The following is a 17,360-nucleotide window of genomic DNA, read 5'->3' on the forward strand; positions in this document are numbered from 1 at the left end:
CCAGTAAAAGCCGCAGCATAGCATGGCACTTCTGAAAAATGTACAAATTACTGCTAACTGTATATGTGTATGTGGCTGATATCTTTATCCACGGTGATTTACGAGATCAGGATAGGTTACAATTGTTCACATACACACACACTTTATAAAAGGACAAGTGTCTGTGTATCTGTGTGACCGTCTTGTTGCTATGTTAGTTCATCATTCCAACAGATGGTGCATTAAAAAACATTAACACTGCTTTTACAAATCCCATATGAAATGGCATAAAACACACACTTATGCATTGCATTTGTCATTCCAACACATGGCGCATCATAAACATTTTCCGATTACATCTTGCCTGAAGAACGGGCCTGATCTTCCTCAAAAGTTTACATATCATAAGGTGTCATTTTGCTTGACTTCTCATTGCATCCATGATGGCTAACATGGCACAATACACTTCTACTACAAACAGTTCTAGTAATGCCTTTGTTAGTACAAATGTTTGTGATGCAGTATTTATTGGACCTGAATATGATAGATATAGCAACTGGATAGACACGCAGATGCAAAGACATGTATCCTTTCATTAAGGTGGATTAAAGGCACTGCTGCATTTGTCATTTCAACAGATGACACATCACAAACATTTGTAATAATGCACTTTATTACTGCAGATGTTTGTGATGCACCATTTGTTGGAATGAAAAATGCAGTGCATTTTATTACTACAGGTATAGCAAAATAAATTCCAACAGATGGTACTCTAAAAATGTTAACATTGAGGTTTGCATGGATTACTTAAATTTCAACCTCTCTAAGACAGGTGGCCAAGCTGGCCAGTAAATAAGTGCAGAGTAGCATCACACAGACACCCACACACAATATCTCGGTGTGGGGAGAAGTCAGCCAGTGCAGTGCAGAGACTAACTGTGTGCCAACGAATGCCACGGTGCCAGCAATAGAAACTGCATAACAAGCTGAAGAACTTCTCCATCTTAACCACATGAACTGAAAGACCAGAATTCATAAGTTATGTGGAGAGAAAAGGCTCAACTACGCTTTTGGAGTTTAATGTTTTGTATGTTTTTATTTGTCTTTCATCTACATACATACACAGTATATCTATATACAGGACATATATTTATATATATATATATATATATATATGTATATATATATGCTTTGATATTTTTATAAACATGTTATATTATTTTGTTCATTGCAACAAGCGTGTTTAGGTAATTTGTTGAAAGTAAGTCTATCGTCAGGTCCGGACCACATCAGAGAAGTAGATGTGTTCATGTAGAGCCTCGTTCATAAGCTGTGCAGATCTCTTCACATTGTGGAGTGTGAGACGGAGACGCCTTCATCCTGCACACCGAACTGACGTTCTTGTGGCCTGACGTTCAATTCCTTTACTGTTAGCCACGCCGTTGACCTCATCTCTCATTTTTAATTTGTGTTTTCTTCTTTTCTCAGACACTCAGATCACCTGCAGTATTGGAAATACAACCTCTGGCTCGGCTCCGGTCATAGTCTACATGCCCGGGTGTTGGCTTTGCTAAAAATACGTTTAACTTCACCATCCTGCCTGGAGGATCGTTCACATTTGCACCTTCGTCTGGCAGCACAGCAGGTAGGCCGAGGCTTGAATACCTAGAGCTGTTATGAAGGTGGATGGCAGGTCATAATAATATTAATAAACTTTTCTCAAGAGGCAAATAAAATCAGAAAATATACTTAATAAGGACAAACATAGTTCCTCACAAAAATAAAAATAAATAAATAAATAACCCCAATTTTAGAAACTGATATTTCACAAGACTTCTGAACTTTGCTTTGTATTTTTATTGTATTTCCAGTTAATAGTAAACGTTTTTCATTATGGTTTGGTTATTATTTACCGCCATTTGTTTCTTAGAGAGTGCTGCCATTTTGTTTGCCTTTTGCTAAGGTGTGGCATCTGTTGCTAAGGACACACCCTCTTGCTAAGGTCACATGACATCCCCGAAGCGGTCTCGATCCGCCCAGCTCACATAACTCAAAATCTCACCTCAAGATTCAAATGAGGCCTAAAAGAAATCAAATAGGCCTTAAAAGCCAAACTCGAGCAGCAGGCTTTGTGGCCTACACAACCCCATTAGGAAGAAATGCTACAAATCTTCAAGAAAAATGACCAGCAGCTCCAATACTGTGGCACGTCAGGCCCATAATAACCCACACAATAGAATATTCAAAGAAAGAGATGATTACAAGCAATAACTTCAAAAAAAAAAAAAAACCAAAACCAATGGAAATATCAAAAGTAAAGTAAAAAAAAACAGAAAAAAAAGAGGGTCAAAAAAAGCAAAACCCAACAAGTCCCCTCAATTAAAATCCGCTAAGAGCCCAAAGGCGTTTTTAACGCTGCTGAAGCAGACATTGTGCTGTTTGTAGGCTTATTGAGGCGCGAGGTCCCAGCTGCAGCATTAGGGGTTCCTGCCCCCTTAGGCTTAACACAGGCATTTGAGTGCATATTGAAGATAATAAAATGGGGCAAAAAAAAAATTAAGAAGTGTTAAAGTAAACAGAGAAAAGAAGCCAAAGAACTAACAAAATAAAATTCAAAAAACAAAGCAAAGCATCCATTAAAAGAAAACCAGGGAGGACACCCTCACTACACCACAACAGGCACAATGCTGCTAAAGATCGTGAACACTTCCTCTAAGGTTTTCCATGTTGATTTTCAATGTTTTATTTTTATGATTCTGCATGTTGGTTAATTTCTGTATGTTTGTTTAAGTCTTTGATTCATTTCTATTAAAGGTTTTTTCAGTTTATTTTTATTTTGGAAATTGTTTACAGTTACTAGGTAATAGTTTGCATCGCCATTTTCTCTTTCCTCCGTGCTGCCATTTTGTGTTGCTGTTGTCGAGACACAATGTTGGTGGCTATGGTAGGCACTCCTGGAGGTTGTGTGGTCAGACAAAGCGTTATATGAAAAGAGAAACGACCTTAATAATATGGCTATTGAGACTTCCCTTACAGAAATCCCAAACGGATTATTTATAAGACACGGTCACGATATAAAATTCAAACGTGACTTTGCATGTCTGAATCTGATGCCAGAATGAACTTTTTTTTTGGTGTGAATAAACATGAATATTCAATTTGCTATTCTTTCAGGCGGGATTGTGCTCACGATATCAGGCTATGGATTCAGTGAAAACTCCGCCGTCAGGATCAATAATAAGCTTTGCCCCGTCTTGAGTGTAAACCTGAACCGCCTTCAGTGCACGACTCCTGCGGTAAGTCAACTGCTTGACGTGATGCGCTCTTTCAGGTCCCTCAACTTGGACTTTTTCCTCATTGAGATGCAGCACTTCAGTAGGACAAGCCACAGCCAATCAGATGAGGGTTTAATCAAAGGCTGGTTCATTTGCATTTTATTATAAAAGTGTGCCATATTTGTTATCAACTCCAAAAGAAACAGGTTAGGAATTGAAACCATGGTGTGACATTCAGGAGCATTTGGTGACCTAAGACCTGTTTGGACAGGATTCATCTTATAACAGGACGTGGGGTAGAATAATTATTACTGGAGGACCTCTGGCAGTCCAGTCCTGTCTGAATCATCTCACTTCAGTAAGTCTTTCATTTCTATAAGAAGTCTGACAAACAGGAGGAGACCATTCAGTCCATTGTGAGGCCCGGCCTAACCCCGACACAGACAGGCAGGACACGCAGCACACGGTGTATTAACACTGCTGCCTTCACAGCACACAAGGCACAGAGCACAACGCAGTCCTTCCACCTCCACTTCCTCCTGATTCGGGCCCCCAAATGGACTGAGGTGGCTCGTCTTATTCAGGTCCCAGGAGTGTCCCAGGTGCCTCATCAGTATTTCCTGGAATCATTCCCAGGTGTGCTGGAAGTCCACTGTAGGGCTCTGCAGCTCCCCCTGGAGGCTCCCAAGGAACTCAAAGGGGCTGCACCAAACTACATTTCCCAGCATGCTCTGTGCGAGTCCGGGGGTGCCACAGCCGCCCAAGAGGGCTGCCCTCTAGCATCCCAGCGGAGGTATTGCCTCACTGATGCTCTCTCCACCGGTCCTTCAATTTCATTGGCGTCCCAGCCAAGTAATGGCCGTGCCCGCCTGTCACACCATCAAGCTTGTTTGTTTAGCTAGCAGCTAATAAAATGTCAGTAAAAATAACCCCTGGATCAACTAGTCCTGTACAAATGTACATGTCAGTAAAATTCAATCATTTCTGGTGAAAATGGCATCAACCTGTGGGATTTTCAAGTCAAATCACATCATCTATACAGCGTATGGCAGCGTACTGTGGCACAAAATAACTGGAAATGCAGTGCAGCATAAACAGAGGGCAAGCACAAGACAGGTAAAGACCAGTACTGTACTATAAACAGAATTAAAGAGATAAATAACTAATAGGTATGTGAATAGATAGTAATGAAGAATTAAGAAAAAGAACTCATAAAACAAAACAAAACACCAGTGGCATCTCCTGTAACAAATGTCCTAACTGCCAGGAGCAGATCTGAGGGCAGGGGGGCAGCACAGAGCTCAGAGTCTGAACTGCCAAGGGGGTACAGGCTGTTGCAGAGCCTGGCAGGATGCATTCAGATGTTACAGTACCCTCTTGCCAGATGGAAGTGGGACAAAGAGACCCCCAGGAAGTGGCCCCTAACAAGGCTATGCCACTTTATAAAGCTGTCTTCAATGGCAGGCAGAGAGGTCCCAGCAATCATTTCTGCTATGGACACTACCCGTTGTAGGAATTTATGGCCAGAGCAGGACAATCCATTAGGCAACATAGGTGGCTGACTTAGGGCGCAGTCATCAGAGGAGCTCCATTAATAAAAGTTAAGGGACAAGCCATCTGAAGCCCGAGGGGGAGAATCTGCTGATACGGTGTGGGTGCTGTTACCTTCTGGGAGCCATTTGTGAAAGTCAAAGTGCTCTTTATACGAACAAATGTGCTCAAAGAATAAGTGCACCAGATGTCCATGATGTGAGTCCACTGGGAGGCGAATTGTTTCATGCGGACAGACAGACAGACAGACAGACAGACAGACAGACAGACAGACAGACAGACAGACAGACGACATGTAAACAGAACTCCGAATGATTGCGTCTGAAACTCTGAAAGTTCTTGAGCATCGCTGCTAACCAGGAATTCCTCTCCTGTAGGACGCTGCTGGCTCCTATAATGTGACTGTGACAGTGGCGGGAGTGGACGTCACCCTCAGTGCTTTCTTCACATACGACACAGCAGTGACACCCACCATCACACAAATACATCCAGCCAGGACTTTTTCGCAACAGGTAAGTGATTCTGGACATCTTTTACAATGCATTTTTCTAGTTTTTAGCAACAGCTGTCCTTTGTGAGTAGAAAACACCAGAGAGTTTAAGTCTTATGGCGTGTAAATAGAAAGAAAAGGCAAACAAAAATGAAAAGCATGACCTAGTAGATAAAGAGATGAGCAGTAAATACCCCTAATGGACAGATTGATTTGAGATGTCGGGGTATCTAAGTAGCTGAAAGCCTTCCACTTGCGCCCCCTGGAGCTCGGTGGTCAGCCTTGTCCTAGAGATACTCCAGAGGTTAATGAGGGTATCATGTAAACCAGGGGTTCCCAATTTCAGTCTTTACGGGGGACCCCCGTGTGGTTGCACCATTGTTGAGCCATTTTTCCCTGTAAATGGTCTCATTTCTAATCTGCTGCTCTTGTTTTCCATACTCTCTTATTCTGCATTTTGAAGAATATTTGATTTTAGCCAACGTGCTTTTCTCTCCTTTTCTGCCCCCTTAATTGCAATGTGATTACTGTACTGTATATACTCGGTCTTGAAACCTGAAAAATGGATCATAAAATCAGACCCCGACTTATTCGCCCGTTCAAAAATGCGTCATTTCATTTTTTTTGTTTTTTTATATGTTCTTGCCTCCTCCGATCTCACACCAGTTTCTCAGACGCATCATAGTTTGTTGCAGCAGCGCAGTTACCAAATTCTTTTGCCACTTCAATGACGTTTAATTTAAAACCAGCTTCACATTTTCTTCTGATCAAACGCTCCATCATAGATAAGGGATGCTCTTACGATAAAGGTGTAGGAGGGTGTGGGATACAAAAAACACAAATCAGTGCTAACGTCGCTTCACATATCGTAATCTCTTGGACCAATAGCTTGAGTTTTCTGCATTCGACTTATACGACTGACATTATGAAAGGCTGGAAATTGTACGGTAAAATCAATCCTCGACTTATCCGTGGGAGAACTTATCCGCGAGTGTATACGGTATTACAGTTAATGACAAGTGGAGCAGACACCATTGAACGCTGAAAGGCTGCAGCTCCCTCTGTGTTATCCCCGCCAACTCACCTGCTCTTTAACAAATGAAGGTTTAAATAATCAGGGTATCTGATGATGATGATGATGATGAAATGAAGACAGCTACCTTTTCTATAATCTTTATGCAACGTACCGCATATTCCAATAAGATTTGGGGTGACCCAGTTTTGTAGTGTCCACATTACCACCAAAACACAGAAACTGGGAAGCGGCAGCTTACTCAATGAAGGCAGAATTCCAGGAGGTGGTTGGTATGAACGCCTAAAGCCGCTGGATGACTTCCCAGATGTCGAAGATGCAATGCATTTAGTTGATCTCCATCAGCTTAGCCAACATCTTTCTGCCCCGTGCCCAGGAGAGAGAGGGGGTCTGCCCGCTTAGCTTGTTTTCATGGCACTGACATCCCACTACTGTACCTAAAAAGCACCCTTTTGACCAGACACTGGTAGAACATCAGCATTTGTGTGCTATCAGCATGAGTTACAGTGTAGGTGTGTCCATTTGTCTAGTGTTAGGATTTGGACACACCTGAGGTATCCATTGCTGGTATTATTGGCCTGATGGGTCTTGATTTTCTTTGTGACCGTGATTGTCTCACTAGTGATATCCTCACATGTAATAATGTAAATATTGTGCTGATTACACTTTGCCTTTATCCCTTGTTAAATGCATAAACTCATCTTACTGACGGAATGACATTTTTCTGAATTTGACTTGCAATGTCATTTTTCTTGTTTTGGTTCCTGGCTTCTTGTTTGGCTCTTCTGATGTTCTGATCCCTCGCTTACTGTTAATGTCAGTTTCTTGCGTCTTCATCATCTCCCTGTGACTTTGTGCTTACCTTACAGTAACCCTCAGTTACTCTGCGTGTGCCCCACAATATTAACGTTAAAGTGCAGGAGTTCCTTTGCCATCGTAATCCATTTCTCTGACTGCTGTTCTTTTTTTCTTTTTAGAAAGAGCCAATCTCACAATTTCAGGAAGCAATTTCAAGACCTGGGACCTCCAAAGCTCGGTGTTGATCGACAATGCAGAGTGCAGCATAATGAAATGGACAGATTCTCAAATTATTTGCTTACTACCAGTCCTCCGACCAGGGGTGCATAATATCCAAGTAAAAGTCAAAAACTGGGGATTTGCCAGCGCCAGGTAAGCATACTGTGGGGATTGGCATCATTGGCATGAGCAGAAGGCCCTGAACAAGCCAAGTGTATGAGTTTGAGAAACTGGAGATTGGATGTCAGTTTCTCATCCATAGCTGACAATATATTGACAGAGTTAAGGTGGGGACACATAGGGTCTTAATGGGTCTCTTTTAGCTGATCAGACTCATTTTATTCCTGCTGTGATCTACAAGTTCCAAAGCACATAAATCCAAAACATTGCTAAAGCATTCCCAGTAATGCCCACTAGAGGGAGGTATACTGCCAAATCGCAGCTAGATAGGAAGGCAAACACAAAATTGTTATAAAAATAAAAAACGTTTTAGTTTTCACAAATGCTGTGTCACACGGTGAAGCTCTGTGGAGCCCAAGAAGCAAAGTCCCAATGGCCGAGGTCAAAAATAGACCAAAGGTTCAAAAATCCAGAGAAGCACAAGAAAATGCCCAGCAAAACACAAGAACTTAACCAGTCGAGAGCGCATTCACAATGAACCACCAGGACCTGTGGGAGACCCTAGAGATTTTTAGGGAGGAGGGCAGTTCCTGGCCATGATTTGACAGGTGGCCCTACCTCTTTGGGTACCACCCATAAAACTCATGGGACATAACACAGGCAGCTTAAAGAGAAAATTAAAAACAAACAGCAATGAATATATAAACGATAAAAGTGACATCAACATTGATAAATGGCACCTAAAACAACTAAAACAGAAATGAGACCTTGAACCACAGACAGGTGAGGAACTCTGACCAAGACAGGACAGTTCCTCTTAGTCGTAAGGTTATTAAAGGGGTACGGACTGCAAGTACTACATAAATGAGAGCTGAAACTTAGCAGGTCTGCATGTAGGGTTGGTAGCTTCTACAAATTCTCTTTTCCGACATTATTGACGTGGCACGTCTGAGAACTGAGCTGTGCAAGCAATGGACAGGATGAAGCCACTGAGAGGACCTGCACTGCTGCCCTCACTATATCTGTTAGCCATGCGGCCCAAGAGACCTTTCAGCAAGCTGTCCACATTGTTCTCCACTGGACAAACATAAGAGCACAGGGCATGAGAAATGTGACAAACTCATTTGCTTAGATCCGTGCTGCCCGACCTCTGAGGTGGCACCACCCAGTTTTTCACATGGCAGTGTGTTTGCGGCCCACAGGGAGCTGTGGTGTCATCATGGTGAGTTTTGCATCGACTGTTGCCGAGGCTGCCTCCCATAGTTCCCCTGGAGCTTGACCATATATACCTACTGTAAGGTCATATTATGTGTTTTAATAATTCTAACAGACTTCAAGTGCACTTTTCAGTTTTTTTTTGATTTTCAGTTTTCTGGCTTGTCTCACATTTCTCGGTTTGTCTCTTTGGTTTTGATCCATTTTGGTTCTCGTTTCATCTTCTGATCCTGATATAAGCAGAAGTCATTCCCCTTTGGCAGAACAACTCTGAATGAAGTAAAATGTGTTGTTTTTACAGCTCTAACGTCGTGACCACCATTGAGTATGTCCTACAAGTCACCAGCGTACGGCCACTTAATGGCTCCCTCTATGGCGGCACCAAGCTGACTCTCACTGGGTCGGGGTTCGGCACAAATCCTGATGACATCCAAGTTTTATTAGGTAAGATTTGTTAGAATGATCATTTAACATAAAATAAACTGGGATTCGTACCGTGACTTGGTAAAAACTGAAGAGGCCGCTCTGTACCTTGGCACCGTGGGCCTTGTGCAGTCCAGTCTGCAGCTGTCATGTCTTCTTCAGGTACTCTACGTGTTTTCCACACGTCCTCTCACAGGATTAAGCCGTACTGTCAGGCTGAGCTGTCACTCTAAAGTTGTCTTTTTCTAGATGACTGCAGGGTGTGACTTTGTTCCGATTGCTGCCGCGATGACGTTTTTTTTTTTGCTCTGTGTAACATCACACCAGAGAAACGAGCTCTGGAAACAAATGGCTGAAGAGCTGAAGCAGAACAAAACCCTGGGTTCATATTTGTAGGTGACTCTTTATTATCTTGTGTTCATGACAATTGCTTCTGAACGCGTTGAAATCTCTTCGGGTTCATTTTGTCTGGCATCAGATACTTCAAATATAACTACATGTGCCTCAGTTTAAATGCTAAATATTCTCACCAGTAAGAGAAATGCACCATTTTTCACCATCTGACAGAAGTCCATTGACAGCTAGTAAAGAATCACAAATAAAAAACCTTCTTCTATAATACGCTACTGTGGCTGTTCGTTTGTCTGTCCAGGATTTTAAATCACCCGTCGCTCGCAAACCATTTCACCGATTGGCTTGAACTTTGGTACACATATACTACGTGACGTCTACTATCTGCTTTCAGGGTGATGATTTTTATTGCTCTTTTTATTTTTGTTTTATTTTATTGTAGAATCAACTCTTGGCAGCGAGCAGAAGGGTGGCCATGTAGCGCATGTGTATGGGCGCCGTTCTCATTCCCTACCACCATCGCTAATCATTCTTGAGGCAGATTGAAGACTTAAGTGCCAGCTTAAGTGAAAAATTTAAAAAAAACATACTAAGTAATTGCAACACAAAAACTTACTTAATCGGTTTTAACACAAAAAGATGCCAATGAATGAAGAGAAGCAGCGGGCCACTAGAGTGGTGAAAAAAAGAGCTGCTCAGGAAGCAGCAAGCGCATCAACCTCTGAGAAAATGAGTGCTAAACATGCAGAGAAAGAGTCTAAAAACTAGGAATGCTCAAGTCAAGTACGCTGTTACTGGTGAAAAATAATTTCAGTGACCACTCAGGGGGCTCAAACTCTGAAACACAACTAGTGTCCTGGGTTCAAGTACACATCACACCTCTAGAGACCTCAGAATCCTCTTCCCAGGTGATACAATGCAATGACAGACTTTCCATGTCCTAATTCCTCGCCTCCCACGTGGTCTCACCAGCCTCCTCCTGACTTTTGACAGCTCTGAAGGAGACGACTCCCTCTTTCATGCTGGACCCAGGAGTCCTTCTGGTGTCACAGTATTACACTCTGGAAGCACTTTCTGGTGAAGCCAAAGTCCATCAAAGAATTAACAATCCCGCTGGTGGTACACAGGAACTCCAACAAGGCTACAATTCTCAAACTACCCTCTGGGTATTTGTATGGTGGGATGGTGCCACTATGTGTAATGGGAGAAACACATAATCCCAATCTGCAGACACCCCGTGCTGGTAAGGAATCGGCACCTATCATGGCCGGCACACCATTCCATCCCTGACCTTCCATTATGGCCTTCTGTCCTGGTAAAGAACCAACATGCCTCCCAGATGAGATGTCAGTCCATCTCGGTTCTCCTGTTACGGCCCCCCTCTCTGGCAAAAAGCCATCATCCATCTGTGTCAGAATGCCAATCCATCCCATATGCTACCTTGAAATAATCTGCATGTGCTTAGGTTTGTCATTTTTAACCTTCTGAGGTTAACTCTTAGAGGGCTGGGACCACCAATAAGGAATCAAATATCAAAATTATGACAACATCTGTGATCAGAAGCCTCGAAACAGCATCAAACAACACTCCACATGCCGATATTACTGATCCCCACCCAGTCAAAGTTTTCTGAAGAGCAGTAACTTCAACCACTCGTATCCCATTAGAAGGGAAACCCCTGGGGTCAAGTTGATGTGGCCTGCCCAACTTCAGGTCCTTCTGATCATTTTTGATGAAGACTCCTTTTGGTTTACATTTTTGGGGTCTAGAGAGCCTTTATTTGGGGGTGAAACCAAAAAGCTGACATCTTATATTGCTAAGCACCAAGCCAAGGTATGTTGTATGTGGAGATTTCTACGTCAGAAGGTGCCGAACCATAGCATTGAAAACACTTAACACAATAACATGAAAACATTATAACTCAGAATCCAAAGAAACAACAATAAAAGATAAATGGCCGATAAGTTCAAACAGAGTCATAACCGAGAGTGTTTTTCAGGGGTTTCTTGGTGACTTTACCACTTCCATACGCTTGGCTCGGGTACTCACACACTGTTTCTTGTTTTAAAGGACAACGGGGATGCAGTGTCACCGCCATGGCCCAGGATCGGCTGGAGTGTGTGGTGCAGGCACCTGGAAAAGTGTACACGGTGACCAACCTGGGCACAGATCAAGGTATGGATTGTGCTGCCTGTGAAAAGTCGAAAGAGATCTAAAATTGTGCCCCCAAACAGTTACATTTTGCTAATCCTGCTTCCATGGCACACAGAGTAACAGACTTAAGGTTAAGTAAATGGCATGATGAAAAGTTAAAAATGCCAAATGCGGCCATTGTGTTCATGTGAACTCTAAATCTATGAATCCTAATGTCAAAGATGGACAAACAGAGAGAATTAATAGGAACTCCTGTGGGATTCAACTGGCTGCTCAGTGCCCGCACCTGTTAAAGGCTGGCTGTGGGACGTCCCTCTTAGAAGTGTGAACAGACATGCTGTCCGTATAAATAAGGGTTGCTAAAGTGGCCTGAGCTGGCGTTATGCACATATTTACTGTGGAATACGGGGAAATGCCACCAAGGGGTACTGGTGGGTATCAATGCACTGGCTTTACACCGCCACCTAGTGTTTGAACTAACAGAGCTTAAACTTTACAGAGGCCCTCTGGTCCTTTACAAACCTGACTGGACTCAATGAAGGCTCCTTTAGCTCCACTCATTCAGACGGAATTAGTTTTGAATCAGGAGGAATTTTAAAGCCGGACCTCTTGTGTGTCTGAATTACTCAAATGACAGAATTATTGACATGCCGATGCTCACAGGATTAGCTCACTTCTATTTGCTTAGCAGACAAAACAGGTGAACAAAATTGAGTGACATCAGTCTGGAGACAAGTGCGACAGGGCAAGGCGACAAAATGAATTATCACAAGTGAAGAGCTTAGAACAAAATACAAGTGATTTACAATTCCAGGCTAACAGCTATCAGTTAGAAATTCACCAAACCATCTTCGGACACTTCTGGAATACACTGAGGGAGTGAGAGTTGTGAATGGAGCAGAGAAGCTCGTCCCATCAGCTAGGAAATACACATGAAAAGAATCTGGTTTGAGATTTGATACCACATAGAGGTGGCATCACCAGATGCCATTCGTCAGCAGATCCTAGGGGTTGAGAAGGAGCAGAGGACCTCACAAATGTCTCCATATAGGTAGAGACACTAGAGTCAGTGTGGACTCACTGACTGCTCTGCAGGCAAACGTCAAGGATTTGAACTTAATAACAGGAAGCCACAGTAGTGATCTAGGAAGAAGACTGCTCGCCCGCCTCAGCTGGTTGAACACCAGACATGTTGCTGTATTTTGAATCATCTGCAGCGGCTTTGGTGACACACGCGGTGCTCCTGCCAACAGAGAGTGTGACAAGACCAGAGCCTGGACCAGGGGTTGTGCTACATGGTCTCATCTTGTGCATATTGTACAGAGTGAATCTACAAGACTGAAAGCAACATGGACCTTGAAGAACAGCTGGTCATCAAGTGTTAGTGATAACGAATGAAGCTGAGCGGAGATGGGGTGCTGAAGAGACAGATGAGCTGGGATAACAAGAAGGTCCATCTTTGCCAGTCTGTGGTGGAAATTATGTTCCTTCATCCATGTTGCGATATCAGTGGGACATGCAGAGGTTCTAGCTGATACCGTGTGGTCCTCTGGAGGGAGCGACAGGTTCACCTTAAATTGGGGTTCTTTGGTACAGACATTGTTTAGAAGGTAAGAGGCTCGGTAATCTCTACGGTCCAGGAAAAGGTACTGACATGAGTGATTGGGATGGGACTAAAATCTCAGAGGTCCCCCAGTTATGACAACTCTACCTCACCTCCTGGTGTAAAACTAATGTTGTCCAAATTAATTTAAGTCGTCTGTTTTTCAGTAGGCTGAAAGGCTCCTTTCTTCTGGTAGGGGAGGTCAACAACTTGCAGCAGATGACATGTGAACCTGTTTTTAACATCGTTTTACAATTTTAAGGATTTGCTAGATATTTTGTAATATTCCAGTGTCTGCATAACGTTTCCTTTTATAATGACTTTGTTTGATTGACAGGGTAGAAATGTGCTCTCTAAGACCTCAAATGCAGTTTGAAATTCCAGACAGCAGTAGAGTAGAGAGTACTCCATAAATAAATGACTCCTTCAAAAGCTCCTCTAGACTAATGGCTGCTTTCTTTCAGTCAGAGGTATCGGCTACGCTTGGGCTCCATCGTCTTTGGATGTCTTTGTTGGAGACAAAGTTCAATGGCAGTGGCAGGCCCAGTCATTCATTGGTGGCATTGGCTACCAGGTTTTCAGCGTCTCCAATCCTGGTGACACCACCTTTGGCGGCCAAGGATTTAACAGCGGGCCAAGCAGGACTCCATCAGGTAGGAAAGATGGGACAGCTCGCGAGTACCCTGGGATCAATGAGCAATGTTGAAATGTTGAGTACAGTTTAATGGTTTTATCTGCATTTTCCCTATGAATTTTTTTTTTTGAATAAGGATGCGTTTTGACTCTAACAACTAATGACCGTAAAGGTACAACCTGCTTAAAGAAGAAACAAAATGAAAAAGACAATGATATGCGTCCTGTAGGCCGAAGTTCCTCCCCTTACATTTACTACTATTCTTGGTTTTATCTGCATGTAGTTCTTTTTTAGTTGTCTTCATTAAAACCTGCATCATCCAAGAGTTTTTAAAATGATTACAGTTGGAGACAGCGTTATAAGCAAATGTTAAATGGAATGGTGGCTCTGAGGCTAGGGATCTGCACTGGCAATCAGATGGTTGCCGGTTCGAATCCCGTAAATGCTAAATGGGAGTCTGCTCTGTTGGGCCCTTGAGCAAGACCATTAACCTGCAATTGCTGAGCGCTTTGAGTAGTGAGAAAAGCGCTATAGAAATGCAATGAATTATTATTAACTAGCCAACCCGCGGCGTACCATACGCCACATAATCAGGCCGGTTTTTTAATAATTTTTAAGCACTGGGAGAAAATTAACATTTGAAAAATGGGTAATGTAATAAATCAGCAAGAAAAGCAACATTGTAACAATGCACGGAACGAACCAACACACAATCGTCCGTGACTGAAAACTGGCGGACCGAAATCGCTCCTTCTCTTTCCAGACGGAGGGATGGGGGTGCACGGCATGGAGTGTGGAACGGGAGGAGAGGAGAAGGACGTCCATTCAGCTCCCTACATCATGCTAGTCTGCTGAATTCTCGTTCAGTATGTACTGCCCGCTCACTTGCCCACCTCCAACTCGTCACTTGAGTCGTTGGCTGCTTTTCTAAATATAATCCACCAAGACACCCGACCACGGTAGTAGCGAGGTGTGCACAAAGGGCAGGGACGTAACCAGTGGGAGCGTATGAGTCGCACTTAGTGGGAATTCCACGGCTTGCTGCCCGAATGGGGTTCAACGGCTTACCCACGCCTCTCTGCGCCGGGTAGACACACGGTCAATCTCATGCATAATTATTTATTGAATGTTAATCACTTCTGGAAAGACAAGGATGTCTAAAACAGGTTGGTGTGAGAATACAACAGTAAGTGAACGAAAAGATGGAACTCCGGGCAAATGGGCAAGCAGTGTGAATGCCTATTTAGCGAGGGTAGACGCCGGCCGGTGAAAAAGGACTTTTGGTGGGCAGCGAAACGTCTTCCGTGTTCCTGCAGGAGCATCTAAGAGGACTCGGTTTTTAAAGATTGCTTACTTCATTGTGCTTTAACCTCAGTTATCATCGTATCCAATGGTCTTGGAGTTGGTGGGCGTGGCTCCTTCCTACGTGCGTCATAGGTGTCTCACTTGTCGGCGGCTTAGTGAATCCACGCCCCTTCCGGCGTGCTTTTCATGGTTGTCTTGCCTTTCCATGGGTGTCTTGCCTTAGTGAATTATATATATAGATATTAAGATAGTTCAAGGAACTCATCATAACCGTGCGACCTCCTGGTGTAACGCTTTTCACTGAGCAGCTTGATGCTTACGTTGAGCTGTACGCCAAGTGAACTTTGACTGGTAGAGCAGAATTCAGAAGAGTCCTTCTCATTCTGTTTTGCTCAGACACCATGTTCAATATTCTGAAGATCTTGACATTTTTGTGCTATTTCATGTTTTCCCGGTTGTGGACATTTTTCCTGGTTTTCAGCTCCACATTTTCTCAGAGATCTAATGAAGGAATTTCTCCTTTTCTGTATGTAAAGCTGTTGTCACATTATGCGACTGCTAGTCATGGGATACGTCAGACTTGCTGGCTGCCCATCTCATTGCTGGACCATGACAATTCACATGACTGAAAATCACTGCCCATGTTATATTTAGAGACTTTCTACCATAGTACCATAGTTGCATTCATCCCATTTTCTTCCTGACGAAGCTGGTGCTGTATGAACGGATAACAGGTGTGGCTGATTCAGCCGTAATCTCTGCCCTTTGTTTGTATCCATTCTGTGATGGTACGTAGAGATCCGACTAATGAGCCTCTCTTCTGTTTGTGACGTCCAAAGCCCCCACGTTCCTTATTCCTCATTCCATGCATTGTACTTCTGGATGAGTGTTCATTGGTTGTCAGCTGTCCGCCCCCTGTGACTACACACAAAATCAAGCCTGCCTGTCAGAGCGAATCACAGACTACTCGGAGTGAGTAGTCGCTTGGTGTGTCAGACTAAACGACGGCTGACGGTCACAGGAGAGCCCTGCCGACTGCCTCCAACTTGCTAAGATTATGTGAGTAAAGGCTGTGACTGAAAATCACTGGAAAAGTCGTCTGATGTGACATGGCTTTACACTGTACACTGTGGATGCTCTAGCACCATTTTAGTAAATATTCAGTGTTTGAGATGTGTGTGTGGTACTGCGGCTGACGGAACCTGCTGATGTTACGGCCATGCTGTATTTCTAATTTTTATTTTATTTGACTTTACAGGATTTTTCACGTATGAGTTTACTGTCCCTGGCGTATATTACTACAGCAGTGGCTATATAGATAACGCTCAAACTATAGCCATGCAAGGAGTGGTCACCGTTAATCCCCTACCAGATGACCAGGAAAATATTTTTATCTCAGTCCTTGAAATAGAAGCAAACTACCAACCAAGTGAGTAGCAGTTCCTGCTTACCGTACGTCAAGATGGCTTTGGTCTGTAAATTGACTCTTCAGCTTCAAAAGAATTAGATGAAGCAAAGCAGTATAGCAGAGGCTGGGAAAATGTTTGACGAAATAAATATTTGGCTATACCAGTTTAGTTATATGGTAAGCCGTGAAATGTTCTTACAAGATGGCTACCCTTGATCCGCTAGGGCTAGGGTTACAATTCCTGTAGACTTGTCTAAGCGGGATAGCCAACCGAAATGTTTGTTCCAAAGGCCTCCAGTTACTGAAAATGGCTTGGTAGTCCACCTTCAAAGAACCAAAATTTGATCCTATCCATTTGCATCTCCTGTATGTTTTTTCCCAGCCCATGTTGTTCATGTGGTATCCAACTGACATTGTCCATCAAGAGAGTCTCCTGTAAATGATCCCTAACCCTAACTCAAATCACTTCACATGTGTCTCTTTACAAAAGTGCAGTGAAGATTCTCTTGAAAGTTTCAAACACTAACTAATGAACGCCTCAACAAAGAGCTCTTCAAGTGGATTATGTAGGGCCGGTCTGATCAGACATGAAAGTGCAAAATGCATGACATGAAAAGGGATCTGGACTACTCCTATTTCTTTTGCCACATCCATCTCCAACTATCTCTGTCTCTGACATCATTTTCCACCACACCGATTACCTTCATTTCCATAAACCTTCTCTTTGGCCTTCCTCTTTTCTTCTTGCCTGGCGATTCCATCCTCAGCATTCTTTTCCCGATGTACCCCTCATCTCTCCTCG

The 17,360-nt window shown here is 43.2% G+C and overlaps 1 protein-coding gene across 1 annotated transcript in view; it reads left to right on the plus strand.

Moving 5' to 3' along the window:
- The window catches only part of LOC120515531 (fibrocystin-L-like), a 146,851-nt gene that overhangs the window by 48,466 nt on the left and 81,025 nt on the right, over window positions 1-17,360 (plus strand). Inside the window, 8 exon segments of the mRNA XM_039736592.1 lie at window positions 1,468-1,543; window positions 1,590-1,624; window positions 3,154-3,354; window positions 7,306-7,498; window positions 8,982-9,124; window positions 11,525-11,629; window positions 13,676-13,864; window positions 16,409-16,579. Coding sequence (XP_039592526.1) covers window positions 1,468-1,543; window positions 1,590-1,624; window positions 3,154-3,354; window positions 7,306-7,498; window positions 8,982-9,124; window positions 11,525-11,629; window positions 13,676-13,864; window positions 16,409-16,579 — 1,113 coding nt within the window.

The sequence above is a fragment of the Polypterus senegalus genome, chromosome 15 (genome assembly GCF_016835505.1).
Source record: "Polypterus senegalus isolate Bchr_013 chromosome 15, ASM1683550v1, whole genome shotgun sequence".
Classification (NCBI taxonomy): Eukaryota; Metazoa; Chordata; class Cladistia; order Polypteriformes; family Polypteridae; genus Polypterus; species Polypterus senegalus.